We start from the raw sequence: 26,758 nt of genomic DNA, 5'->3' as shown, positions 1-26,758 counted from the left end.
TAGAAAACCCAAAAAAAAAAGAATAAAGCCCGAAATATTTTCGGGTGTGGGCGAGGAGAAAAAGTTTTAAGCACGTGAGCAATTTGCTAATTTCTGCGGTCTTCATTTCGTGTTTATGGCTTATCAATGTTTAGCATTACTTATTCTTATGCTTTTTGTGAATAAAAGAATACCCCTTCTCTAGGCATCGACTGGGCAATGCCCTGTGAAGTGCTTAAATATTTTAGGGTTATATCGCTGATCTTGGGGGTTTTCTTTTCCACAGGGACTTTGAAGTTTTCATGTTGTAAACAAGCCTTAATGGCTCATAAACCTGGTTTTTATTTGCACACAACTGAGGTTTTTTCTTTGAAGTATTTCATTCAATGTCAACCCACCCAAAACAAGTTAATTTCATTTTCTTTAATGGGTCATTTAATATTTAATAATTTGGCTGAAGGGTAAGCTCAACTGCCTAGTAAAAAACAAATAAAACTAAATGTAAAATTTCATCATAAATGAAAATTGTTATTTGTAGATTGTTAGATTGTAAGATAATTCATATGTCTTTTAAAACATTAAATATCTATGGTTTTGAGTTATAACTTTTTTTTTTAACTCAAATTCAAAAAGAAATAAACCTAAAAACGTGCTGACCACGGGAATTAATATGAATGAGCGCGGGCCATAAGGCCAAAAGAATTCTCTAAAAATAGGGGTACAGGTTTATTATCTTGCGTTAAACCCTAATGGATTCGGATTGTACTCCGCCTGACAAGCACCTCCAAGTCGTAAAAGCAATGTTTGATAAATTGGCTAGTCGGATGGCTAGAGAATCGCCAAAAGATTCGCCACGCGTGTGCCGGGAGAACTCTATCTTCAAAATAAACAAAAAAAACGAACTCAATTTACATTTTATGCAGATTCTGTGCTGCTCGCGTTGTGACATGTGACAATGGGATCGAGTCTGGGATCGGGGAAGGAGGAATGGACTGTGGCAAAGTCCATGGGAAACCATTTAGGTTGTTCTCCTTATCCGAACCCATTTTTGCGCCTAAATCTGTATGGGAGGGTATAGTGTACACTGTACAGTGTACACGTCGCTGGGGATATGTAATGAGGCTTTTGTTTGATTTTGTTATTATTTTTCATGGCACATTTGAGGCGTGTGTTGACGTGACATTGTGCTCTTCCTGCGGCACAATTGGCATTTGCATAAATATTTGGTTAAAGCGATCACCTGGCCGGCATCTGGATTCGATTTTTCACGCACTTTGCTCTTGAATCGCTTTGGCTTTGGCCTGACTCTGCGTCATTTCAACACTGTTTTCGCAACATACGTTGTTGTCGTCGTCGAATGCCGTGCATTTCAATTAGCTGCAATTAGTTCGGGCATCGCATCAGTTTAACTCACCCCCGACAGTTGCCTCATGAGTGAAATTTAATTTGAAACTTAAAGTGAAGTTGCGTTGGTACGCCCCAAAAGGTTAGGGTCAGGTTAACATGAGCCATCAGGCGTTTAAACGTGCCTGCAGCACTCTCAACTCAATTGTGCAATTTTCTCGAGAACTCAAGAACTCGCCATGAACACGACCTTGGGATCTGAGCCTCACGACACACAATTCCCTGTCCAACTTCAAGATGCTACTGGCGTTTTGCAAGTCACATTTGTATGAGTTTTAACCACAAACACCGCAATGACTATGTCTTACACGTTTGCAATTGCACAGAAAAAAGAAAAAATAATATCTGCTATTTAAAATAATTATCCAAAACACATTTGACTTCATGACCAAAACGTAGTCTTTGAAAGTAACATATGTATGCCGTTTTAAGAAAATATCTTAAAACGTATAGTATTTAAAAATTAATCTTTAAAAAACATTTCCATGTGTAAGAACTTATTAAGGAAGGCATTCAATGGCATTCAGCTGCATTTCGGCTCTTGACTTCATACTTTTGCTTAAATGCACAGTGAACCTATCAACTTTGAAAACTACCAGTTTATGATTAATTAATATAATAATAGTATATGTAAAATATCATTGAAATCAAAATTTCCACCATTTATACCACCGCTTAAGCCAATACTTTGTGTAACTAGTTTTACTTAATTTATTTATCGTTAAAGGGTATTTTTTATATGAAAAAACTTTCCATCATTGAATTATTTATTTACAGATACTGTGTAAGCTATTTAACTATTTACCAACTTTATAATATTCATATTTTTCTTACTACTTTGAAAGATACTACCATTAAAAACTACTTTGCGTATGAGTAATTTTCCTCCAAGCCCATGTTAAAACTTTGTAATATTTTTACACTAAACTGTGACTTTTATGACAGGAAATTCCTCTAATTTGAAGTCTTAATTTAAAGGGAGTTAGAATTCTGACAAATTCTTTATTTTTTTTAGTTTTTATTTTATGTTATTATTTGTGACGCATTTATTTGTGTAAAAATTGCATTTAATTTAATTTACTTTACTTCCGATGGGTGTGGGGTTCACAATTATTATTTTATTATTCGTTCAGTTAGTGACCCACAAGTATGGTGTTTTAATGACTATTTAGTAGGCACGTGTCGAAAATAATCCGACGCATTATGCTGATTGAAATCGAAAGCAATAAAATCTAGTCATGTTCGCCTAGATCGGCTTTTATTTTGTTGTTAACGCGACTAGAGCCCACTTGGGCTGGGAATCACTTGGCAGACTGAAAACAGAACTGGGAAAACGTGATGCCAAACCGGTTGGAGCCCCGTCACTGAGGCTACATATGTAACCCACTAAGGAACCACTGTGCAATACTTTGGCGGTGCACTGCCGATGACTGATGCCCCATTGTGACCTTCGGGGAAGTTGCCACAAGATGGTAGACCTTCGGCCAGGGGTTTTTGACACCACATTTGCCTGGCAGATGGCAAACAATTTTAGTGGCCGCCACTAAACAAAATTAGACACAACTCATTTGAACTTAGCGTCTCTTTGTTGGTGCGAAGACCCGACAGTACTTGGCCCGGCTAAGCTGCTATGCGGTAATGGCTGTTTGCCCAGTTAGCCCCAAACAAAAATTCCAAAAGAACCGAAAGGGTCGAACGAGCCGAGCTTAGCCGGCCAAGCCAATAATTGGCTCATCTTTATCGCTAATGTCACTTTGCCAGCCAAATATTTGGGCGGACTAAACAGCAATTAAATGTCGGCCACGAGGCAGGGAAATGTCTGGCGAACAAAACTAATTAGAATCTGTGACCAGTTCGTCAAAATATAAACTGAATATGCATGGAGTCGATAAGGAGGCAAGGTTGAGGTGGCAAACTGGTTAAATGTTTGGCATATGACATACATCGGGTTATATATGGCCCAGATCCGGAGTGAATTAAGAACGTTATATAATATAATGGCGATTCGGAAACATGTTTCCAAAGCACTTCATTAGTGGACAGTGCAAGGCCCCCCCGAAGAAAAAAAACCTCACATAGCCAAAAAGATGAGAAAATGAAGACGTGCCTGGCTTACTTGACCGATAGTTTGATCTGCTTGACCTGCCAAGTTGGCCAAAATGTTGTAGATCCACTTTGCAAACTACTTGAAGAGAGAGAGCGTACGTGAGCGGGGCCATTTGGGGGATTACCCCATGTTTGTTTTTCCGTTTTACTTTTTTTTTCTTGGAAAGTGCAAGTGAATATACACTATCCCATATGCTTTATCCCAAATCCAGTCAGAACGTCTGGGCTATAAATAAAGTCTGTCTTTGCTAGCCACGCGCCGGATATTATCACACCCATACCAGCAAGAAGTATCGCTTAAACGACCCCGGCCCCCTTAGATTCGAAACCTATCCGATCTGATCCGATTCAATCTGAGACGACCCAAGAATCCATTCGGTAGCAAGTCGAAGCCGGCTTGGCTGAGAGGCAGACGATTATTGAATTTTTGGTGTTGGTAAACAAATGAGGCACCACTACTACGGACTGCTCTCTCGTATGAACCCAGCTCAAAGCAACTCAACTCAACCCGACTCGACTCGACTCACGATCACTATCGCGATCCGCTCGACTTGGCTCTAACGACCGATCGTCGCCGTGTCACCGTGCGAATTCTTTGAACTAGGCGCTTAAAAAGCACTGCCAGTCGCTCAGATCCCTCATACGCCGTGCATTCATCGCGCCTCGTGGACGTGCCGTGTGTAGTGGCCAAAACCCCCAAAAGAATCAAAAACCTCAAATACCCCCATACCATAAGCAAACCCTCGCGAATCCTTATAAAGGACAAAGATACGATCGAAACGAACTCTGGTGGCGAAAAGTGATCTAGTGTGTTGTGAACGAAAGCGAATCAACGGATTTTTAGTGCACCTCTTGGATTTCCTTCAATTTTTTTCCAAACTCAATCCTTAAAGGTGAGTGTGATATATATAACTATAGAAAAGTTTGTGCCCTAAAAGCATTTGATATGCTTCAAATGAAAATTCGATTAATGATGCTTGAACCTTACAATAGCAATGCAGATGAAATAAAATTTTCAAATCCATAGCTGAGAAATTGAAATTTTTAAGGTTTAAGATTGGAAGACGATTTGATTTGGCTTGCGGAAGTCGATAAGCAGGAAACGATCTCGAAACTATCGTAAAAGTTTCACATTCAACCAGTCGAATTTCAACATGATCGAAAGACACTTCAATATGATTCATCTATTCATAAAGCAGTAAAATTTGTTTATGAAAAGAATTCAATAAAGGTGCTGCTGACGCAAGACCAAATTAGAAGATAGTTACGCCTCACGTAGCCCTCATAATACTAAAATTATGCTAGCCTTAAACAGCCTGAATGGAACTGAGTTCGAGGAGTTTGATTCCATGAATTGAATAGAATCGAACCGAGTAGAATCTCTTTGGTCTTGGCGACAAGTGCTAATTGCGAATGCTGGAAAAGTAAGCGATAATGAGTATGGATGCCACGCATAATGCTCCAGCCATAAGCTATAAGCATATTAAGCCGGGATAATAGAACGACTGCAGAACAGCGGCGTGGGCTTGGAGAATAGTGACCAGACCAGAGTCACGTTCCCCTTTTTTTTTGCTGCTTGATTCTGGGCTCCAGACCCAGTGGATAGTCTGACAATTTTTTGTATGCGCCAGGCGTCGCCAGTGGCGTGCACAAATCCAATCTATCAATGGAGCTACCGTGGCGGTATCAATCACAGTACAGCATTAGATTTGAGTCAGGTCCCATAACCGAACAGTACCGAACGCTTTCGCAGTATTTTTTCTACAATTGCCTCGGCTGTCTGGCAATCCAACCGATTTGTGACGTGGTTGTTTGAGTGTCTCTCGAGATCGATCTCAGAACCCCACACCCCAAGCCGAAAACCCAAATAGAAACAATAAAAGAAAAAAAACCTAAGCCATGCCAAAACCCCCCAAAACCCGTTGCCAACCTTGATTCGTCGGCGGAGAACCCGAAACAAAAGCAGTTCTATACATAAATTTGGCGCGGTTACTTAACTATGCTAATAATCCGGTAAAGGATGATTGAGCTTCGGATTCATCAGAGTCTTGTGCTAGAGCTGGGCACAAGATTTCAATGTTGGCTGAATGGTCCCTAGAAAACGAGTTATATTCTGGCAGCGCGTGGCACCTGCATGCCATTATATCCAATGTCTTCAACACAATATTTTCCAATGTGATTAGCCATTCGTGAATTACACTTTTCCAATTACACATTTCTTTACAAATCGACCGTGGCCTAAGGCCATCGAAGTGCCTAAACACCTGAATTATACAGCCCCGCCGCAGACTTTGGCGAATAATATTCAAAACACACGACTTGACATTGAAACAAGGCAAGTTAATGGCTTGAAATCTATGAGCGAAGCCAGCAATAATACTCCACCAATAAGAATAGATTTGTTTGAATCCATACGAGATACATGCAACATCTCTGAGGTCAACCGGTTGTCAATTCTCAAGAGTTGAAGCTCGGGGCAAAATGGCCAACATTGGTCGATGCACCCGCTACCATAAAATTTCCATTAACAAAATTGCATATGTGATTCACGATGGCACACAAGGGGGTGATGCATTGCACTGAACTCTGCCACTGAATTGAATTAATGCTGTTCCACTTAGTTGTTATAAAATTCAAATGCCCACTACCTATTGGTGTCTACCTCAATAGCTAATGAACTATGTATATGGTACTTCTAAGTGCAGCCAATGTGCAGTATTTCAATGATTTCCTAGCATTTAGAACCTTCCACAATTTTCCAACATACAAAGTTTTTTCGGGTTTTTTTGGACTTTGAGGCTAGGGTTCTTGACCAACCTTTTCTGGTTTTCAATGACCAAGAAACGTTTGTAAAGAATGGATATGCAAATATTTCATTCAACGTGTACAACATAAAAACAAATTATTGATGGTTTTCTGCGGGGATTTTGTTGTATTTTTATTTTATTTATTTCTTTCGTTCGTTTTTATATGGAATTCGGAATTCTCTTTTCGCGCTTCCGGCTTGCTATCTTTGTATCAGTTTCGAGTATCATTGAATCTGGCCAGCTGGCGAAGGTCGCCTCTGTTCGGCTCTCGGATCTCTTGGCTGTACTGCCAGTGGCAACTGGCACTCACCTCCACCTCAATTTGGTCCATAATTAGTCGTGCAGCTGGATGGGATGCCTTTTAAGCGAAGCTCTGGGCTAGAGAGTAGCCTGCCTGCCCCGCATGTCAATGAGCTGGAGGAGCACCTATCCAGCGTCCGGCAGGTTGATTTGTATTTGAATAGGGGGACAAAGGCGGCTCACACGACAGGCCATTAATCAGGAAGAAATGCTACACTTGAAAAAATAAATATAAATTATTTGCACTGAAAGATTTAACCCTGTTTTTTCTTTAATACATTTATTTATTGTTTTATTTTTGCTTTTTCTAGATGACACCCAACATAATAGGCAGCACTTTCATATTGGCTGAGACGACCATTGCCGATGGCAACAACAACAAGATGGCCGCCACACCTTCTGCTACCGCCACTGTTGCCGCTCCCACGCCCACCCAAAAGGTCTCGAAGAAACTGGAAACGGTGGCCGAAGCCAAGCAGGCTGCTGCCAAGCCCTACGAAATGGAGATCGTCTGGCTCAACGTGGGTCTCTTCGTCATCCTCCACTCGATGGCCCTCTATGGACTTTACTTGATCTTCGCCGAGAGTGCTTATCTGGAGCTCTTGCCTGGTGAGTTCTGGCCAGGGTACAATCCTCTCGATTTACTAACTCAGACTTCGATTTTTCAGTTTATGTCACCATGTTCATTGGCGGTTTGGGTATCACGGCTGGAGTCCATCGTCTGTGGTCACACAAGGCCTACAAGGCCAAGCTGTCGCTCCGCATCTTCTTGATGCTGTGCCAGTCGCTGGCCTTCCAGAACAGCATCTGGGAGTGGACTCGCGATCACCGTGTCCACCACAAGTTCACCGACACCCACGCCGATCCCCACAACTCCCGTCGCGGTTTCTTCTTCGCCCACATGGGATGGCTTATGTGCAAGAAGCACCCCGACGTCACCACCAAGGGCAAGCAGATCTCCATGGAGGACATTGAGCAGGATCCCGTTGTTATGTTCCAGAAGAAGTGAGTAAACAAGCTCAGTCAAGGATTTATTTGAAACCCAACTAAAATGTTAAATTTTCATTACCCACCCAGATACTACTTTGTCGTGATGCCCATCTGCTGCTTCGTTCTGCCCATGATCTTCCCCTACTATGTGATGGGTAGCTCCCTCCGGGTGTGCTTCTTCACCTGCTCCATGCTCCGGTTCTGCTTGTCGCTCCACTTCACCTGGCTGGTGAACAGCGCCGCCCACTTCTACGGCATGAAGCCCTACGATGTGAACGTTAGTGCGATGAACAACAAGCTGGTGTCCACCCTGACCATCGGCGAGGGATGGCACAACTACCACCACGTCTTCCCCTGGGACTACAAGGCAGCTGAGCTGGGAACCTACAGCTTCAACTGGTCCACTGCCTTCATTGATCTGATGGCCAAGATCGGTGAGTTACTTCCTGCCACCAGATAGATCTTCTTTTGCTAATACTCTCATTCCAATTGTTTAGGACAAGCCTACGACCTGAAGTTTGTGTCCCAGGAGATGGTCTACAAGCGGGTGCTCCGCACTGGCGATGGCTCTCATGTCGCCGCCTTGCTGGATGCCAACAACAACAACGCTATGCCAACCAGCGAGCTGGTGGCTCATTTGAATCACGACCTGGAGGAGCACGCCATCTGGGGATGGGACGACAAGGACATCAGCGAGGAGGACCGCAAGGGAGCCAATGTGGTGAACAAGGAGTCCGAGTGCAAACAGGACTAGAGAGTGGGGTAGATAGAAGAGCGCCACATCGGGTCTGCAGTATTTAATAATTATATTAATTGCCTATTCTCCATACTGCCTGCGCATTAGAGGTGACTGTTTTTCAAGGAAACTAAAATGAAATGTTAAATCCAAAACTAATAATGGGGGAGTCCGATCGTGAGACCTGATGTCGGCTAGAAACATCTATATATCAATGGCTTCAATTCCAAATACAACCAAGAAAACTGAAAACTATTCGAGATTAGTTAAAGCAATATGTTCGCGAAAACAGCAACAGAGAGTTAAAAACTAAAAATCGGCACTTAAAACACTTTCCAGCCACCCCTGTCTGGCACTTGTCGTTAAGGGACCTTCTCCCTATCTCTATCTCTATATATATATATATAATGATAAATGTATATTTACGCAAGAGGTTCTAGAATTAAGCGTACCTGCTAAGATTTACTTTAAGCATCGACTTTTATGTGTGTGTACATTGTGTTAGTAATGTAGGTCCAAAATTGTACATTCGAATCCAATCCAACTATTGTTGAAAACTATACAAAAAAATTATATAAACCTAAAAAACAAAAACAGCTTGAAATATACTTTTTTCCTGGGAATTTTTGAGTATAAATAACTTTAAATTTATAGCTTAGTAATATTAACTTTTAGTAATTTGCTTCCGAACTTCCTAAAAACCCTCAAAAGCCTCGGGGTCATTTGTTAATATGAGTGATGTTCTAGCCAGCCTTATTTGAATATTCCGGGAACTAAGAGATGTACGTTTTTCTATCAACTACTTTGTTTTTAAGTCTGTGATTAAATGTAGCAGCTTCTATCCACAACAAACTTTCCGTTATGGGAAAATAACTGACTGCCCACCATACTTCCACTAATTAAATTTGAATATATAGACGTTATTGTAGTTTAAACAAGTCGGATCGGATTCAGATGGAAATTTTTAAACAACACACACCGTGTTATAAAAAATAATAGTAAAAATCCAATGATTAGAAAATAGAAACCACAACACAAGGACAGCCTTTATTGGAGAAAAGGGCCAGAAGGATAATGTCAAAAGGATAGCTAACTATAGCTGATGTGCTGCTCCTCGTGGGTGTTGAACTGGGTGCGGGCGGCGTACAGGAGGGCGGCCATAAAGGCACCGTTATTCATCACCAGCGACAGGATCGTGGCCATTTTGAGCGCGGGCAGGATGAAGGGCAGGAGGCTGCCCAGCAGCACCACCGGAAAAATTAGCATGGGCACGGCCACCTGCATCATTGTTACCTTGTACGAGTTCTTCTTCTTGCGCTTGCCCAGATGTCCACTGCCGCCACCGTCTCCTCCTGGCACGCCTCCAACTCCCCCCAAAATCCCCTGCTGCTTGGAGTCGCCCTCCGCCTCAGGTTCGTAGTTCTCAACGCTGCCGCTGGTAGCGCCACCACCGCCAATCGAGGGCAGATTCAAAAGGTTGAGCTCCGATTCCTCGGTCTCGCGGCGGCGAGCTCTGCCCATCCTGGATTTGGGAGCTAAAAGTAAAGGTTAATTTTTGTTGTTTAATCGGATTCAATTAAATCTAGTAGTATCTATCAATGACAATAATTCAATACTATTTATTGAGATGATCAAACCATCGTGTGCTACTCGCCAAACTTGTTGCAGTTTTTTAAAAACAGACATTAATTTTGTATTGGAGAATTTGTGAAAGTTAATAAATAGCTAAGGATAAAAAGAATAAATTTAATTGTTCTAGATAATTTATAGACTTGAAAACATTAAAAAGAAAGAATCTAATGTCTGATTTAACAACAGAATAAATTTGGTCAAAAATAGCAAATGCTTAAGATATTTAAATATCTATTTAAATTTAAGCTCTTTGTTTATTTACTAAAAATTCTGTTGATAGCTTCGGGAAAACTCACTCTTTTTTAGCGAAAACTTCAACTTGTTATCCTTGCTGGGAACAATCTTGACAAGCATTCCTTGGAGGAAGTGTAACTTCAGGTCACGATGCTTAAAGAACCTCTGGAAATTGACCACCAGCCTCTGGTTGAGTTCCTTCTGGGACATGTGCTGGTACTTTTGGCTGACCAGGCTACCCATTTGGGTCTCCTCTCCGAAGAACTGGTCCACGAAATCGCGGGTAAGATTGCCACTGTTAGGCATTTGGCGCCGCTCCTCCATCTTTTGTAGCACGTACAACTTGGTGCAGTGCAGCATAGTAAACTCGCGGAGGCACTCGTAGATCCGCATTGGAATCGACGCCCTAAAGTATGACACACTGTTCGCCGATTGAGCGCGGCCCGTCATCAGCGGGTTCGTGTCTTCGGTGACTTGACTGTGGATTAAGTGGGATTTGAGGAGGAGACACAGACACAACCCGAGAAGGATGTGCCAGGATAAGGATCTACTCATGGTGGGATGCATTTTATTTATTGTTTTTCTGCAATCGACTGGATACACAACACAACTGCACCGCAGCAGTGACAGTGGAAAACTGAATGCACCACTTGGCTCCGAGCAGCCACCATGCTGCCATCCTAATCCGACCGACTGTCTCTCCCATCCGACGGCGATGGCGAATTCTTGGCCACTACTTTCCTCCGGCCAACTGGTTTCTGGTCGCCAACGCTTGGCTGGCTCTTCGATTTAGTTTAGCGGGTCAAGTAGCACCAACTTGACCCACTTGCTTGACTTATGGCCGATACATTCGATTGTTTACAGCCGAATTTCCTTGCTCTGCAGCTAGCCTGTCACCAATGTCGGGCTAATCTTCTCCAGAATCAGCTCTATTCTACTTGTAGAATTTATGCAGCGAATCTGGTGCACCTGGCTCATATTTCAAACGTGCTAACTGTGTCAGCCATGCGCCGGCAAGTAAGAGTTATTTCCTCGTTCTTTATGGAGGTTTATCAAGATGTTGGCTGACCATTAGAAATTTTAACACCTAATAACCGAAAAGATTAATTAAAGAAGCAGGTGGCATTTAAGACTAATCTCTTGAGCTTTATAAAGTCATTAATTTAAATGTGATTATAGTTTTTTAGTGTTTTTTTTAGAGAAGCACTGTTAAGTTATTGGGAGATATTCCACCCATATGTTAAATAATATTTTCCCATATCATATATAAACATTTTCCTTTACTAAAACCATTTATAGTTAAAAATTTCATATAATTAAAGAAGATAGAAATTTCTTAAAGTGCATTAATTGAACACTATTAAGAGACGACTGCATTATTTAGTTGACAAAGAGCAAAATTGCGAAAATTATGGCAAAGTGGAACAATTGAAGCCGGATTCGAGATGATTGATCGTCTAGCTGACTAGAAAAGTGATTCGTTTTAAATTAAGTGACGATGGATCAAGTGAGAGTTAATTAATTAGTCTCCTTCCATAATGAGGCATAATAAGCTGGAGAAATCCAAACCTAGTTAGTGGGCGATATGGATGTTCCGACTAAGTGTGACCCATTTCGATTATTTTGGAACTGGGAGTATCGATTGACTTTCTATACGTGATCCGCTGCGGAAGAGTAGTTAAAAGAACCGTAAATCACACAAACCCTGAACAGAATTTATAATGAGAATAAAAATTTCACTTTCCATGAGGGCTGCTGAAAAATATACGCAATCGTTGGGCGCTTTCAGCTGAAAACTGCGATAGGTGTTTGAATCATTGAACTCGGGAATGAGGATATTTTATGATTTACTTTCTCATTTTATTTTCATTTTTTTGAGCTGACTAATTTCCTAGATGAATATGGATGACATCAAGGAAATTCTCTGCTTCTGATTCTTTTTTTGCCATAATTTACTTGTAATAAATAAATAATTTAAATAAATAATTTAAACTAGACTTAAATTATTATTTGGTTGCATGCTCGCTGAGGCTGAGGTAACTTTGAATCCTGGCCTGCTACCAGCTCGCTCGGATTGGACTTCTCTTCCGATCGGGAGATATCCTTTCTACCACTCCTTTTCCAGCCAGACGGGCTGCTGGGTGTGGGAGTGGGAATAGACCACGGGTACTGGTGCTGCCACGGGGGCTGCGGCATAAGCGGCAGCTGCCTGGACGGGAAGAGCGCGGGACAGCATCTGCCCGATGGCCAGAATCAGTAAGATCACGCCGACACCCAGACCCTTGATGGAGACCACTGTCAAGGCTGCCAGAAGAGTGGTGATCACGCCCACGACAAAGGCGCCGGGGACCAGGGCAAAGCTGATGCGACGCAGGAAGTGGTGGCCAAAGGTACGACTCTCTGGAAAAGTTTGGTAACCAAAGGTCATTAGAAAACTCGTTTGAAAATATTTTGTATCCACAATAAACAATGCCATATGTTTAAAAGACAATTTTAAAACACACTTCAATGCTAAGTAATTTTTAAATTGAAATTATAATTCCTTTGCACTAACCAGCCACATCCGAATCCGCATCCGAGCTGTTGGAGGCCTGCTGCTGGGCCATCGCCAAATCACAGGCCACAAAAAGGCACACAAAAGCTAAAACAATTTTCTGGTTGGCGGCCATTTCGATAATGATTTAGTCCTTTAAGATGGGATATCTGGTAATCCGTATGACACTGCACCGCACTGCTCGACTTCGACACCGACTGACTATTGAATAGAGGGCTCGCATTGACATTGGCTTTTATCGACGAGGGTCTTGGCCAGTTGGCTGGGCGGCTACTTGAAATTCGGCAGCCGGACATCGCACTCTCCGGCCAAGCATCGTGGCACGAACGTGCGCCAAAACAAGCAAATCGTGCCGCAGCCATATGTCTTACACAGTCGCTACCTCTGATGGATTCCGAATCTTACTGGGTATACTGAAAAAAAAAGAATTCTTCAAAGCCACCAGGCCCTTGGACTTAAGACACAATAAAACTATAATTTTTTATAGTTTTTTGGCAGTGAGCTTCTTTGAATATGCATATTGTCTGTCATTATTTTCACTGCCGTCTAGGGGCCCTTTTTTGGGCTCCAACGCATTTGGCGGTGTGCTGCATAGGAACTTGGACAGGGAACATGGGCATTCTTTCACGACGCGTGTCTATATTGAGGGCAGGCACCCAAGTGGTCACCCCGACCCACCAAACCCATCACACCGATCGATTCGCTTTCATTTTTCGTCAACGACGGCCGATAATGATTTATCAGCTAATTAACAATGAGGTACTGCATTTCAATTTATAATCAGTGCTTTTACTTAAAAATGGCAACAGTGTTTGAGTAACGGTATTTCATTGATGAAAATATGGCCCATAGGCCAGGCCCAAAGCATTGCAATTCACTTTCGTTGAAGGAAATCGAAAGAAATGCATTCTTCAGGTGAGTAATAAATTAAATGGCACATCAGGAACTTTAACATAAGAGTTTTACAAATATTTTAAGCAATTTTTTCTTAAATATATATTGGGTTAAATAAATGTTACTACTTTTTAGACCAAGTTTGGTAGGCGCTTAATCATTTATTGTACGGACTTTGGTTGACTCAAACTATGTATTATTCAAAATGGATTAGCCCACATTTTATGGCTAAATGATAAGATTATCTTGCTACCTATAATGTGTGTATTTTGTGATATTGGTTATCGGTCTATGGAGGAAATAAACACGGCTACCAGTCTCGGACCCCAGAGTTATTGGGGAAATAAAAGAGTGGTTACTGCAATCGATATATGGCGCATATATGGTCGAATGGCAATTGAAGATTTGTTTGTTAATTGCGTGAAAGTAAATTAGGAGACCAAATGAGTGAAGCGGATTTTTAAGGCGGCTATCGAATAGAATTTACTTTCTACTCTGGATTTTCTGTCTAAACACCCGCCCGACGAAGATAAAACATATCACTCCAACACCGATCCGCTCCGGTGTGCGCCAATTTTGTCAACAACTTTCTCATGCGATCGCCGTCAGCGATAATTGGAGGCGTCTCGGTTGCAAGTCTGAGTCCGTGGGGTAAAGAATGGAGTCAGAAACCGTTAGCAGGCTACTTAGAGAGCCGGCGTTATTTATGGCTAATGCCCGGATCGGCTCAAGGGGTATCGAGAGGTCCAGGGGCAATTAAAGCTAAAAGAAATCAATGAGCGAGATCACTGAGAAATTGCAGGCCTACTCCAGATAGTTTGTTTTTTTCCATTTCTTGTATTTTTGCAGGCCAGAAAGAGAGACATCCAATTTAATTGAAGAGGATCCAGCACAAGAATCGTGTTCTAGCTGCAACTGTTGCAACTTGCAACAGGTTGCGGCTGGTGTTGCTGTTGCTGCTACAACGGCAACTTCTCGACTTGACTGTGCTCAATTCCAATGTCTCAGAATGCAGCCTGCTTTGGCTTTTCTTACCGCTTTTCCAATGCTTTTCTGCTGCTTTTCATCTGCTTTCTTCGGAGTTGATAAAACGCTTGACTGCCAGCCATCGTGCCACATTTTGCGGCTGACCATTGCGGCGCTAACACGCAGATTCAGTAACAGATTCACAGTCAGATCTACTTAATTCAGAGTAGTTGGCCTGGAGATGACCAGCAGCCAGGTGCGATTCCTTTTGCTGAGTGTGCTCTGCACCTCGCTGGCATTTGGCCAGGACAGCACTAGTACAACCCAAAGCCAGGAAGTAACCTCAGAGGCAACAGAGGCCCGTGGCCTGGCCAGCAGCTACGAGCCGGAGGAGAAGCCAGAACTTGCGGTGCGCAAGAACTCCCACATCTTCATGGGCATTTACAAAAACTACAAAAGCACCTATATGGGCAACAAAACCACAAGCGACTACAAAAAGCGACTCAGGGATCGCGTAAGTGCCCCTCAAATGACTGGCAACGAGGCCCAGGACACGATGGCCCCCGAGCAGATGGACCCCAGGGACACCCTGGCCATGGAGATTCGCCAGGATGCAAACGCGGAGGCCTTGTTGGAGGCCCAGACCGAAACGCCCAGTTACGATGATGGTGAGGGCACTTCCTCCAGTGGAAAGAAGCGACGCAAACGCAAGCGCAAGGATCGCAACAAGCGGCGGGAGGAGGTTGTGGAGGCGGAAACGGAAACAGACCAGCCAGAGGCAGCTCCAGAGGATGAGAGCATACAGCGATATCATGTGGGTCCAGGACTAAACGTAAGTCTGGACATGAGCAACGATATTGTGCATGTGAAGCTGGATGGGGAGAACCTCAAGGATATCATAGGAGCCCGTTGGCTTACGCTGGATAACAGTGAAGAAGGTGGGTTCAAAATTAAAACAAAATATTTGTTATAGTTATTTTTATTCTTTAATCTTTTATATACAGGTCGTGGCAAAAAGTATGACATGATCACCAAGGTCCTGCCACTTTTCATACTTCCCTTCCTCATCCAGTCAGCCATTGTTCCATTTCTGGTTACCAAGCTAAAGCTGCTCTTGGTCAAGTCCATTCTCGTGGGAAAGCTGGCCATCTTCCTGCTGATCATCTCGGCCATCAAGAACGGCAACAAAATGGTTCAGAGCTATGAAGTGCCCTCCTACTGGGCAGGTGAGCCGAGCCGGAGGTCGGAGCTGGCCGCCGCTGCCTCCTCGGCAGCAGCCGCTTACAATGGCTACCGGGTGGAGGGAAAGCCCACCACTTGGATAAGCTAGATGGCGCCCATCCCCTCCCATTTGTATAAGTTTCGGTTTAGGCAGTAGGTCCGGAGAAATAAATAAACATAGAAATCGCGTTGATTGAATTAGTTATCATTTCAAAAAGAGGGAAGAAATAAAGTAAAAGTCTGTGGAAAATGGTGAAATGATTTTAAAAGATTGTTTCTTTATTTTTATTTTTTTAGAGGCCCACTTCCACCACCTGCAAAAAGGCCAATAAAGCCACCCAATGTAGTGGCTCGTGCCAGTAAATATACTTCATGACACATGGCCGCAAAGAAAAGTGATTAGACAATTATGTATTATATAAATTATTACGTTTTTATTAATAGCGATTGTTGTGGTAATAAATAAAGGGTTGGAACAAATAAATTAACTTAATCCTTAGTAAAATTTCTCTGTGAGGCTCGACCAGCGCCCCAGTCCTGTTCTCCATCATAGACTAGAGCTACTTTTAGTAACAGGAGTATTGTCTTTCATGCTGGACGCATACGTCACACTGGAGACGGAATCCCCAGACCAGTTTGCAATTGCACCGACGCTCGGTTTTGACGACCTGCGAGCGGACCCGGTAGCCGCAGACTCGGCACAACTGTTGGCAGGAGAGACGCTCCTCGAGGGAACCACTGCCGCTCTTGGAGCACTGACGTCCGCGGGTGCCCTTCCATCGGCCAGAGGCCTCCGGTTCACAGTAGTTTGGCGAATCCTGCATGAAGACGAGCGAGTCGAGGGGGATGTTCTCCCAGATGATTTTCAGGTTGCTGTTGGTGGCGTCTAGTTGGATGGCATCGTCGTACATTTGAAGTAGTTCCTGGGCCACGAGCTCGAAGGGTTTCAGCACGGCCACGCATTCCTCCTCCAGGCATTCGCCTGCCACTGGTCCTGGTTGCTTGCAGCGGCACTCCTGCTCCAGAGACTGCTTGAGAAGAGCTCCCACTACCATTTGGTTGTGGCCGGCAGCTCCTGATCCTGGTCCAACGCGCTTTTCGTAGAGTTCCAGTGCCTTCTCGGGCTCATGGGCACAGGGCACGCCCAAGGCATTTCCAGTGCATCCGCATCCGGCGATGACGCCATTGGCACAATCCTTGGTCAACGTATGGATAGTGGCTGCCATGGAGATGGCCGCCACGTAGACATCCTCTCGGTTTGGTGTGTCGCTTACGGGAATGGTCTGTCGTTTGATGAAATCCGCGACAGGGCAGTTCCACCTTTGCCACTGAAAGCTTTCCTGGCAACTGGACAGAGCCAACTTGAGGCCATTGCCGGCGATGGTTTCCCAGGATAGCGGAGCCTGGAACTGGGTGTACTGGTAGTAGTTTAGTGGCTCCAAAACGGCAGCCAGTCCACAGGTGATTGCTCCCAAAAATAGAATTAATGTGAAGAGCATTTTGTAGGCTGATGTGTGATGTCTCTGATGTCGCTAGCTCGACTGAATGACATGCATGGAGCACGTATCCTTTTTAAAGGCATGGGATGAGTGCCCTGGTCCGTGGGAATTTCGGGCCTGGTCAAAAAACCGGAAATTTACCATTTTCCACTTGGAAATTTTGCACGGCCAGGGCAGGGGGTATACCTATAGGTACTGGAAAGCAGGAACTCCCCGCCGGCGGACGAACAAAAACCCACTGGCAGCCCGCGATGCAATTGCGGAGCAGCCCAGTTTCCTGTGCTTACCTGCTCGGATTCCTTTAGTCCTGGCCCGAAGGATGGCTCTTGCTGCCATCAACTTTCCCACGCTTAGGCAGGTAGGCACCACACGGCGCCCGACGTGCTCATGAATGAATCCCAGCCAATTCCATTCAGACTTCCGGATTTTCCGGGATTCTCACTGCACAACATTAATGCCCGGATGGCCTGGACGGACTCGGGTTTGTTTGGGTTTTGGACTGGCCAAGCCAATTATATAACAAAACATATGACAAATAATCTGGGAAATTAATTGCGCTTTGTGGTGAGTCGGCGGAAAGAGTAACCGCTCGGCATGGCTATTGTTGGTATTTTCGTAGATTTGCCAAAAGTTAATGCCTCGGATTAGACCAAATGACGTTCAACATCATTATGCAGATATTGATAGGGGAAATTCGTCGTAATGGTTGGAAATATTTTGTTTTAGATAATTTTAAAACAACATGGGACTTACCTGTACTTCACGATAGGATAGATAAGACTCTAAACCGTAAACCCTCAAAACAATCTCTGTCAGATATAGATAGTCTACGAAAAGAAAAAGTAGTCTATATAATCGTAATCGATTTGACCCTGAAAGTATTCACTTGATAATGTAGTTGTCATAGCACTTGAAAGATAATTCGATTAGGTAAAGAAAACAAACATTGTTTTCAATAAAGTTCATTAGTTGCAATAAATTTGCATTTATGATACGCAGAACTTCCCCTGTCAAAGTCATTATAATCGCTTTAAATGCCAGGCTTTGCGAAAACGTGTACGGAAATTTCGGTTTTTGGGTTTTAACACAATGAAAATACCGATTCTCTAATTAGGTCGAAAGTCTCTCGTATGCACGGCACCGGAAAAGGGTTTTTTAGGACCTTAGCGCCGGGTAAATCAGAAACCAAAAGGGACGGCCTAAGTGCGGGAGGGAGATGGAGGCAGGCAGGTAGCTGGAATATTGCTCAATTGGTTAGATATATCTGACAGATACCAGAATCCCGTATCACACATGGGCAGTTTTGGAACTGGGAGTTCCTTTGGCTGGCTCAGCGGCCAGCTTGGAATTCCGACTGGAAGAGGAAAAACGCGCCAGATCTTTGGCATTTCTAACTTTAATCAAAGCGCCATGACAGGGTCCATAAATTTGGGTGATTGTCATAGGTATACACATATATGCACATAGATGCCTGGTTAATACCATGGAAGCGGCTCATCGACTCGTCGCGATTAGATTAGCAATCTGCAACGCACGCAACCAATTAAGATATACGGCCCCACTTGAGGTAACCTTACCTGTCGCTCTGCCGCCTGGAACTGTGCTTAGTTTCGGTTTGGACGCGTCCCGTGTTGGATTAGAGCTAGCTGATAGTCTCTAGCCATGATTATTACCGCTAAACTGGTCGCCATCGGCCTGAGCCTGGCGCTCACCGCCTTCACGGTCTCCACCATCGTCCTGGCCGTTCAGAAGGCGAACCTTAAGAGCGACCTGAAGGATGCCCAGGAGAAGCTGGATCTTCTGGAATCGGGGTTTACCACGAGCACAGCTGGGCCCACGACCTCTAGTACTTCGAGTAGTTCGGGTACTGAGGAGCCTGGGAGTACAGCCTCACCCGGATCCACTGCATCCCCTGGCTCGACAGTCTCTCCTGGGACCACACCAGCTCCCGAAGAAAAAATCGATTACCGCCTGCCGAGCACCTTAAAACCGACCCACTATGATCTCTATCTGTTCCCAAACACCGAGACGGGCGAATTTAGTGGCCAGGAGACTATTACAATTACGGTTCTAGAAGCCACCGATAAGATAGTGCTGCACTCTCTAAACTTGAACATTCCGAGCTACTCTCTGCAGAATACGGGAAGCAATACTCTAGAGATTCTAGAGGTGTACTTTGACTCTGTCAGGGAGTTTGTTGTGTTCCAGCTGAGCGAAGAACTGGAACAGGGCAGGGAAGTACAGCTGCACATTGGTTTCGAGGGATCGATGGCCAATAAAATTGTGGGCCTTTATAGCTCCTCGTATCTAAAGGAGGACGAGACTCGCAAGGTGATAGCCACCTCGAAGTTCGAGCCCACCTATGCCCGCCAGGCATTCCCCTGCTTCGACGAGCCGGCCCTAAAGGCGGAGTTCACCATCACCCTGGTGCATCCTTCCGAAGGAAACTATCATGCCCTGTCCAACATGAATGTGGAGTCCACTGTCAACCAGGGAGCATACCAGGAGGTCAGCTTCGCCAAGAGTGTGCCCATGAGCACTTACCTGGCTTGCTTCATTGTCTCGGACTTCACCTCGAAGGAGGTGGAGATCGACACCAAGGGCATTGGAGAAACCTTCACCATGGGCGTCTACGCCACCCCAGAGCAGATCAACAAAGTGGACTTCGCCACCGAGGTGGGCAAGGGAGTGATCGAGTACTACATCGACTATTTCCAAATTGCGTATCCCCTGCCGAAACTGGACATGGCGGCCATTCCGGATTTCGTTTCAGGCGCCATGGAGCACTGGGGCCTGGTCACCTACCGCGAAACCTCACTCTTGTACGAAGCGGAAACCAGTTCGGCGACCAACAAGCAGCGCATTGCCAGCGTAATTGCCCACGAATTTGCTCACATGTGGTTCGGTAACTTGGGTAAGTTATTTAATCCAAAGGGGAGTGTAAAAGTTCATCGGAAAATGGTCGAACATAAGAGATACTTTAAAAGTAGAGTGCTTCCAAAATTGAGGTTATCATTAACATTCTTTTCAGTCACCATGAACTGGTGGAACGATCTTTGGCTAAATGAGGGCTTCGCTAGCTTTATTGAATATCTTGGCGTGGACGCCGTCTTTCCTGAATGGAAAATGGCAAGTGGCCGACAAATAAATAAAACAAGAACACCTTAAATATTTATTTATTTTCGAAAAACAGCGGGACCAGTTCATCGTAAGCACCCTGCATGGTGTACTCACCTTGGATGGAACTCTGGGCTCTCATCCCATTATCCAGACGGTAGAGAATCCCGACCAGATCACCGAGATCTTTGACACCATCACCTACTCGAAGGGCTCTTCGCTGGTTCGAATGCTGGAGGACTTCCTGGGTCAAACCACATTCCGCCAGGCCGTCACCAACTACTTGAATGAATACAAATACTCAACCGCCCAGACCGGTAACTTCTTTGCGGAGATCGACAAGCTAGATCTGGACTATAATGTCACAGACATTATGCTTACATGGACGGTGCAGGTAACCCCGTTGATGCCCCATAAAAATTGGGCAAATATTTAGAGTGTTTTTTTGTGCAGATGGGTCTTCCAGTGGTCACGATTGAAAAGGTGTCCGACACTGAATACAAATTGACGCAGAAACGCTTCTTGTCCAACCCGAACGACTATGACGAGGAGCACGAAGCCTCGGAATTCAAGTGAGTGAGCAGAACTTATTGCCAAAATCAGCCATATCTGATCGCAATTTTTCGCACATACATTACAGCTACCGGTGGTCGATCCCCATCACCTACATCACCAGTGCCGATTCGACGGTGCAGCGTGTCTGGTTTTACCACGACCAGAGCGAAAGTAAGTGGTGCCATCTGTATGCGGATCCGCAGATCCCCCAGACTTCTAATCTCTGAATCTCTTCTTTGATTTCTTTTCTGGAATCAGTCACAATAACTCTTCAAGAGCCTGTTGAGTGGATCAAGTTGAACTGCGATCAGGTTGGATATTTCCGAGTTAATTACGAGGCTGACCAGTGGAACACGCTGGCCAATCAGCTGGTGACCCAGCCGAGTGCCTTGACTTCCGGAGATCGGGCTTCATTGCTCAATGATGCTTTTGCCCTGGCCGATTCCACTCAGCTGCCCTATGAGACGGCTTTCGAGTTGACCAAGTACCTGGACAAGGAGACGGACTACGTTCCTTGGAGCGTGGCTGCAACGCGGCTGACATCTCTGAAGAGGACTCTCTACTACACCAGCAGCTATGCCAAGTACAAGAAATATGCCACAGCTTTAATCGAGCCCATTTACACCGCTCTCACCTGGACAGTGGGCGAGGATCATCTGGACAAGTAAGTGTTGGGTTAGTAGTGTTATAATTATAATAACCCCTATTATTTTTAGCCGCCTTCGGGTTACAGCTCTCAGTGCAGCGTGCTCTTTGGGCCTGGAATCTTGTATTAAAGAAGCTGGAGAGCAGTTTACGAGTTGGTTGGCCAGTCCCGACGATCGTCCAAAGGCCGATGTACGTGAGACTGTCTACTATTACGGAATGCTTTCGGTGGGCGATCAGGAAACTTGGGATACCGTCTGGGAACTTTTCGTCAACGAGGCCGACGCCAGCGAAAAGTCCAAGATAATGTACGGCCTGTCCGCCGTGAACTCTCCTTGGATTCTCCAGCAGTATATTGACCTCGCCTGGAACGAAACGTACGTGCGGGGTCAGGACTACTTTACCTGCCTTACCTACATCTCGGCCAATCCTGTTGGCGAGTCGCTCGTCTGGGACTACGTGCGTGAGAACTGGACAAAGTTGGTGGATCGTTTTGGCCTAAACGAGCGCTACCTGGGCAACCTGATTCCCTCGATCACGGCTCGCTTCAGCACCCAAACCAAGCTCGAGGAGATGGAGCAGTTCTTTGCCAAATACCCCGAAGCCGGAGCGGGAACTGCTGCCCGCGTGCGAGCTTTGGAGACGGTCAAGAACAATATCGTGTGGCTGTCCGAGAACCTCGAGGGCGTCGATGCCTGGCTGGACAAGCAGCAACTGTAGTTCGATACGTGGAATAGCCTCATTTAACTTTTAGTCACATAATTGCCATTATAAAGCGAAAAATATGCCGAACAACTTGAAATAAAGATAAGCTAGTTGTGGAGAAAACGAAAAATACTGCCCTATAAATAATCAATTATCCCTAGCTAGTTGGCCTCCAATCTGATAACAGGTTGCACTTTTCAATAGACCGGCAATGTGTTTATGACTAATAATGATGAACAGAACTGATTAGTGCATAATAAATGCCTACAATTTACAAGCAATGGAAATTTTTCAGTTTATGTTGCAATTTGTGAAGTACCTTTAAAAAATAAGGAAATCTATTGGTCGTGTTCAGATTTGATAAAAATGAGTATGGGCGGAGCTGCAGGATAAAAGGACGATAAAAATCTGATAAAATCTTATCGAGAGAAATCAGTATTTATGTGAAAGACTCTTAATTACAGTGACTAATTTTTATTTGGGGAATTTATTATGTCACTTTGATTGAATAAGTACCCACTTTAGTTTTAAGTTGATAAATTACGATTTTAAAGTGTTGATTTTGGTGTTTTTTGGTGAGGTGGGGAATGGAATAATCCAGTCAAAATTTAAGCCATGGTTGATTAGCAATTCGTCACCAGCTAAATGCACTACTGTAAGATTGTTTACCACTTCATTGAGAGCTATCAGGTGGCTTGTGTAGGTAGTACTCCTAGTACACCTTTTTACCCCATCCCAGTTATCAATGGCTCTGTGGGATTTGTCCTATCGCCTTGCTGACCATAATCGTGCCTATTTGGCCAATTATTATCGCAATCGCGTTGGCGAACATAAACCGATTCGATTCGAGTGCCCGATAGAGCTATTGGGCAACGCGGTGGTGCTGAGAGCTGGGTCGCTAGTTCACAGGCTTTTTCCAGCTAGTTAGTCGCTCGCGATAGGTGCGATTGCAAAGATGGCTTTTCTAACCAGCTATTGGCTACAAGTGGTGCTCTCATGGGCGGTGGTGGCCTTTGCCACTGCCACCGTAGTGGTGGCGGTGCAGAATGCCAAACTAGAGCAGGATCTGCGTGATGTCCAGGATAAGATAGATATTTTCGAGAACCTAAGTCGTGGCGATCAGAGTCGGGTTAGGCGGGAAGATACCGTAAGTAGTAAATCAAAGGTGAAATAAATCATAATGCCATCTGATATGTGGTAATCTCACATCCTGCAGATTGATTACCGTCTACCCACGTCTGCGGTGCCAACGCACTACGATGTTTACTGGCATCCTGATCTGGAAACAGGCAACTTCACCGGTCAAGAGAAGATTAGCATCAAGGTGGTGTCAGCCACCAGCCAAATTATTCTCCACTCCCACCTGCTGGAAATCACAAGTGTCTTTACCTACACCTCCAACCTGCAAGTCGAGAGCTACGAGTTGGAGGAGGAGCGCCAGTTCTTGATCGTAAACTTGTCGTCGGAGCTAGCAGAGAATGCCACCTTCACGCTGGGCATTTTGTTCAATGGCCAGATGAAGGACAAGCTGGTGGGTCTGTATAGCAGCACCTACCAAAACGAAGCCGGAAATCAAAGGTAATTTACATTTTCAATACATTTTTTAAAGCCTAAAAGTATGCAGCTTTTTAAGTTTCTCTCTTCGTTTCACTCCATTTTTTTAAGTATAGATTTTTGATTTTAAATATTTATTTTGTACAGGACTATTTCAACCACAAAATTCGAACCCACCTATGCCCGCCAGGCCTTTCCCTGCTTCGATGAGCCGGCTCTCAAGGCCACATTCGTCATCACGGTGGTGCATCCCACTGGCTCCTACCACGCTGTATCCAACATGCAGGAATCGGTAAGCGTCCGCTTTTTCTTATTTTTTCTTAAAAATTTTAAAAATGTATTTTTACAGCAAGCCACAAACCTGGGAGAGTACACGGAGACCCTGTTCGAGACCAGTGTTTCGATGAGCACCTACCTGGTGTGCATCATTGTGTCTGACTTTGCTTCCAAGTCCACCACTGTTAATGCCAATGGCATTGGCGATGACTTCACCATGGAGGCCTATGCCACATCCCACCAAATCGACAAAGTGGATTTCGCCTTGGAGTTTGGAGCAGCTGTGACGGAGTACTACATCCAGTACTACAATGTGCCCTATCCCTTGCCGAAATTGGACATGGCTGCCATTCCTGATTTCTCCTCAAATGCCATGGAGCATTGGGGCTTGGTTACCTACAGGGAGACAGCTCTGCTCTGTGACTCAAGCTCTAGCTCCACTGCCAACAAGCAGTCCATTGCAGCCGTTTTGGCCCACGAGATTGCCCATCAGTGGTTTGGAAACTTGGTCACAATGCAATGGTGGAATGACATTTGGCTAAATGAAGGCTTCGCCCGTTTCATGCAATACAAGGGAGTCGATTCCGTGCATTCCAACTGGGGAATGGTAAGAAAATATAACTTTTACTAAAGAATATCAATCTCATCGTGTCTTTCTTCTAGTTGGAGCAATTCCAGATACTTGCCCTCCATCCAGTGATGGTGTACGACGCCAAGCTCTCCTCCCATCCCATTGTCCAGAAGGTAGAGACTCCCGATGAGATCACCGCCATTTTCGACACTATTAGCTATGAAAAGGGCGGCTCAGTGATCAGAATGCTGGAGCATCTGGTCGGTTCTGAGAAGTTCGAGGAGGCGGTTACCAACTATTTGTCGAAATACCAATTTGCCAACACCGTGACAGATGACTTTCTCTCCGAGGTGGCCGCCGTTGTCACCGATTTTGATGTCAAGTTGCTGATGCGAACGTGGACCGAACAGATGGGCTATCCGGTACTGAATGTTTCGAAGACAGACACTGGCTTCCTGGTTACCCAGCAGCGTTTCCTCTCCAACCCGGCCAGTTATGCAGAGGCCCCCAACGACAGCGAGTTCCAATACAAATGGAGTGTGCCGATCACCTACTCGTTGGGTTCCTCATCTGAAGAGACCTCCGGAATCTTTTATTACGATCAAGAGTCATATTCCATTTCTGCCGATAACACTCAGTGGATCAAGCTGAACTATCACCAATATGTCATGGCTGTATTCAACTACGAGGAGGAGCTCTGGAACCGTCTTATCCAGCAGTTGACCTCGAGCCAAAGTAGCCTCGGTGTGGCCGACCGTGCCCATCTGCTCCATGACGCATTTGCTTTGGCGGACGCCAATCAACTATCATACAGGATTCCCCTGGAGATGACCGGGTATTTGGGCACGGAGCGCGATTTTGTGCCATGGTATGTGGCCGCCAACAAGTTGATCTCCTTACATCGCAGCCTTATGTACAGCGATGGCTATGTTACCTTCCTAACCTATGCCAGGAGCATTCTTAATGGGGTGTACAACGATGTTGGTTGGTCTGTGGATGCCGACAACCACTTGAGAAAGTAAGAGAAGATTTACATATTTTGACGTTTTATTTTGGGATGTTTTTCTTGCCATGTCCCAAGATTTGAATATCTTCCAATATCCATTTTAAACAATTTTTTTACTCTTACAGTCGCTTGAGGGTTTCGGTCTTGTCCGCTGCCTGTGCCCTGGGTCTTCCCGATTGTTTGCAACAAGCTGCCCAGCGTTTCAACTCCTTCTTGGAGAATCCCACAGCCAATCGACCCTCGCCTGATCTTCGGGTGATCGTCTACTACTACGGAATTCAGCAGTCAACCAGCCAATCAACCTGGGAGCAACTCTTCACTCTCTTCACGGAGGAAGCTGATGCCAGTGAAAAGTCGAAACTGATGGAAGGGTTGGCGGCTGCTCAGGACCCGCAGTGGCTCTTTGAATACCTTAAACGAGCTGAAAATGAGTCAATTGTTCGCTCCCAGGATTATTTCACTTGCGTGCAGGCAATAGCCGCCAATCCTGTAGGAGAGCCTGTGGTCTGGGAATATTACCGGGAGCAGTTTGCTCAACTCACGGCCAGATTTGGTCTTAACAACCGCAACTTTGGCCGACTGATCGCGCAAATTACAAAGAACTTTGCCAGCACCATAAAGTTGGAAGAGGTGCAGTACTTCTTTGAAAAATACCCGGAATCCGGAGCCGGCGCCAATTCCCGTTTGGAGGCCGTGGAGACGATCAAGTACAACATTGCGTGGCTGGCCAGTAACCGCGATGACATCAACAACTGGCTTAATGGAACGGGCTAGCTCTTGACCAAGAAAAACCAATTGTAAAAATATATTGTATATCAAATAAAAACACCCCAATTAACTGTTAACTAGAATTGCATAAGAAACGACAACATTTCCGTTCAAGTTCAATAAAATGAAATTCCAAAATTAAACCATAAACAAAACCATGATATTTTCAATTTATCCGACATTGTGGCGATTTCTATGGCTCCCAGAAATTACTTCAGATAGGTGTATTACGACTATAT

The 26,758-nt window shown here is 44.7% G+C and overlaps 7 protein-coding genes across 8 annotated transcripts; 4 read left to right on the top strand and 3 right to left on the bottom strand.

Moving 5' to 3' along the window:
- Nucleotides 1–4,116: 4,116 nt before the first annotated feature.
- LOC108130484 (acyl-CoA Delta12-desaturase) lies at nucleotides 4,117–8,945 on the top strand. Its single transcript, XM_017248939.3, has 5 exons — nucleotides 4,117–4,382; nucleotides 6,908–7,205; nucleotides 7,265–7,601; nucleotides 7,674–8,020; nucleotides 8,084–8,945. Exons 2-5 carry the CDS (start codon nucleotides 6,908–6,910, stop codon nucleotides 8,338–8,340), a joined length of 1,239 nt encoding a protein of 412 aa, XP_017104428.2. The 5' UTR covers nucleotides 4,117–4,382; the 3' UTR covers nucleotides 8,341–8,945.
- Nucleotides 8,946–9,356: 411 nt separating this feature from the next.
- LOC108130486 (uncharacterized) lies at nucleotides 9,357–10,803 on the bottom strand. 2 transcript variants are annotated; one of them, XM_017248941.3, is made up of 2 exons: nucleotides 10,251–10,803; nucleotides 9,357–9,857 (listed from the first exon to the last, which is right to left on the bottom strand). In XM_017248941.3, exons 1-2 carry the CDS (start codon nucleotides 10,753–10,755, stop codon nucleotides 9,412–9,414), a joined length of 951 nt encoding a protein of 316 aa, XP_017104430.2. In that variant the 5' UTR covers nucleotides 10,756–10,803; the 3' UTR covers nucleotides 9,357–9,411. The 2 variants fall into 2 exon arrangements, with proteins under 2 accessions (XP_017104430.2, XP_070137289.1); XM_070281188.1 differs by lacking the exon at nucleotides 10,251–10,803 and adding an exon at nucleotides 9,939–10,082.
- A 1,254-nt stretch (nucleotides 10,804–12,057) lies between these two features.
- Nucleotides 12,058–12,967, bottom strand: apn (apnoia). The gene is made up of 2 exons (XM_017248943.3): nucleotides 12,743–12,967; nucleotides 12,058–12,588 (listed from the first exon to the last, which is right to left on the bottom strand). Exons 1-2 carry the CDS (start codon nucleotides 12,855–12,857, stop codon nucleotides 12,296–12,298), a joined length of 408 nt encoding a protein of 135 aa, XP_017104432.2. The 5' UTR covers nucleotides 12,858–12,967; the 3' UTR covers nucleotides 12,058–12,295.
- Nucleotides 12,968–14,642: 1,675 nt separating this feature from the next.
- Osi22 (Osiris 22) lies at nucleotides 14,643–16,012 on the top strand. The gene is made up of 2 exons (XM_017248940.3): nucleotides 14,643–15,540; nucleotides 15,607–16,012. The coding sequence occupies exons 1-2, from the start codon at nucleotides 14,844–14,846 to the stop codon at nucleotides 15,930–15,932; spliced, it is 1,023 nt and encodes a 340-aa protein (XP_017104429.2). The 5' UTR covers nucleotides 14,643–14,843; the 3' UTR covers nucleotides 15,933–16,012.
- Nucleotides 16,013–16,272: 260 nt separating this feature from the next.
- Nucleotides 16,273–18,094, bottom strand: wntD (wnt inhibitor of Dorsal). The gene has a single exon (XM_017248942.3). It carries the CDS (start codon nucleotides 17,320–17,322, stop codon nucleotides 16,390–16,392), a length of 933 nt encoding a protein of 310 aa, XP_017104431.2. The 5' UTR covers nucleotides 17,323–18,094; the 3' UTR covers nucleotides 16,273–16,389.
- Nucleotides 18,095–18,940: 846 nt separating this feature from the next.
- LOC108130291 (aminopeptidase A) lies at nucleotides 18,941–22,474 on the top strand. The gene is made up of 7 exons (XM_017248677.2): nucleotides 18,941–20,236; nucleotides 20,354–20,451; nucleotides 20,516–20,833; nucleotides 20,893–21,011; nucleotides 21,080–21,165; nucleotides 21,253–21,658; nucleotides 21,711–22,474. The coding sequence occupies exons 1-7, from the start codon at nucleotides 18,985–18,987 to the stop codon at nucleotides 22,357–22,359; spliced, it is 2,928 nt and encodes a 975-aa protein (XP_017104166.2). The 5' UTR covers nucleotides 18,941–18,984; the 3' UTR covers nucleotides 22,360–22,474.
- A 621-nt stretch (nucleotides 22,475–23,095) lies between these two features.
- On the top strand, nucleotides 23,096–26,674 carry LOC122321608 (glutamyl aminopeptidase). Its single transcript, XM_043212260.2, has 6 exons — nucleotides 23,096–23,491; nucleotides 23,561–23,922; nucleotides 24,046–24,190; nucleotides 24,248–24,781; nucleotides 24,838–25,763; nucleotides 25,877–26,674. The coding sequence occupies exons 1-6, from the start codon at nucleotides 23,300–23,302 to the stop codon at nucleotides 26,523–26,525; spliced, it is 2,808 nt and encodes a 935-aa protein (XP_043068195.2). The 5' UTR covers nucleotides 23,096–23,299; the 3' UTR covers nucleotides 26,526–26,674.
- The last annotated feature ends 84 nt before the right edge of the window (nucleotides 26,675–26,758 follow it).

The sequence above is a fragment of the Drosophila bipectinata genome, chromosome 3R (assembly GCF_030179905.1).
Source record: "Drosophila bipectinata strain 14024-0381.07 chromosome 3R, DbipHiC1v2, whole genome shotgun sequence".
NCBI lineage: Eukaryota > Metazoa > Arthropoda > Insecta > Diptera > Drosophilidae > Drosophila > Drosophila bipectinata.
This window is presented reverse-complemented; position numbering and strand designations above follow the sequence as displayed.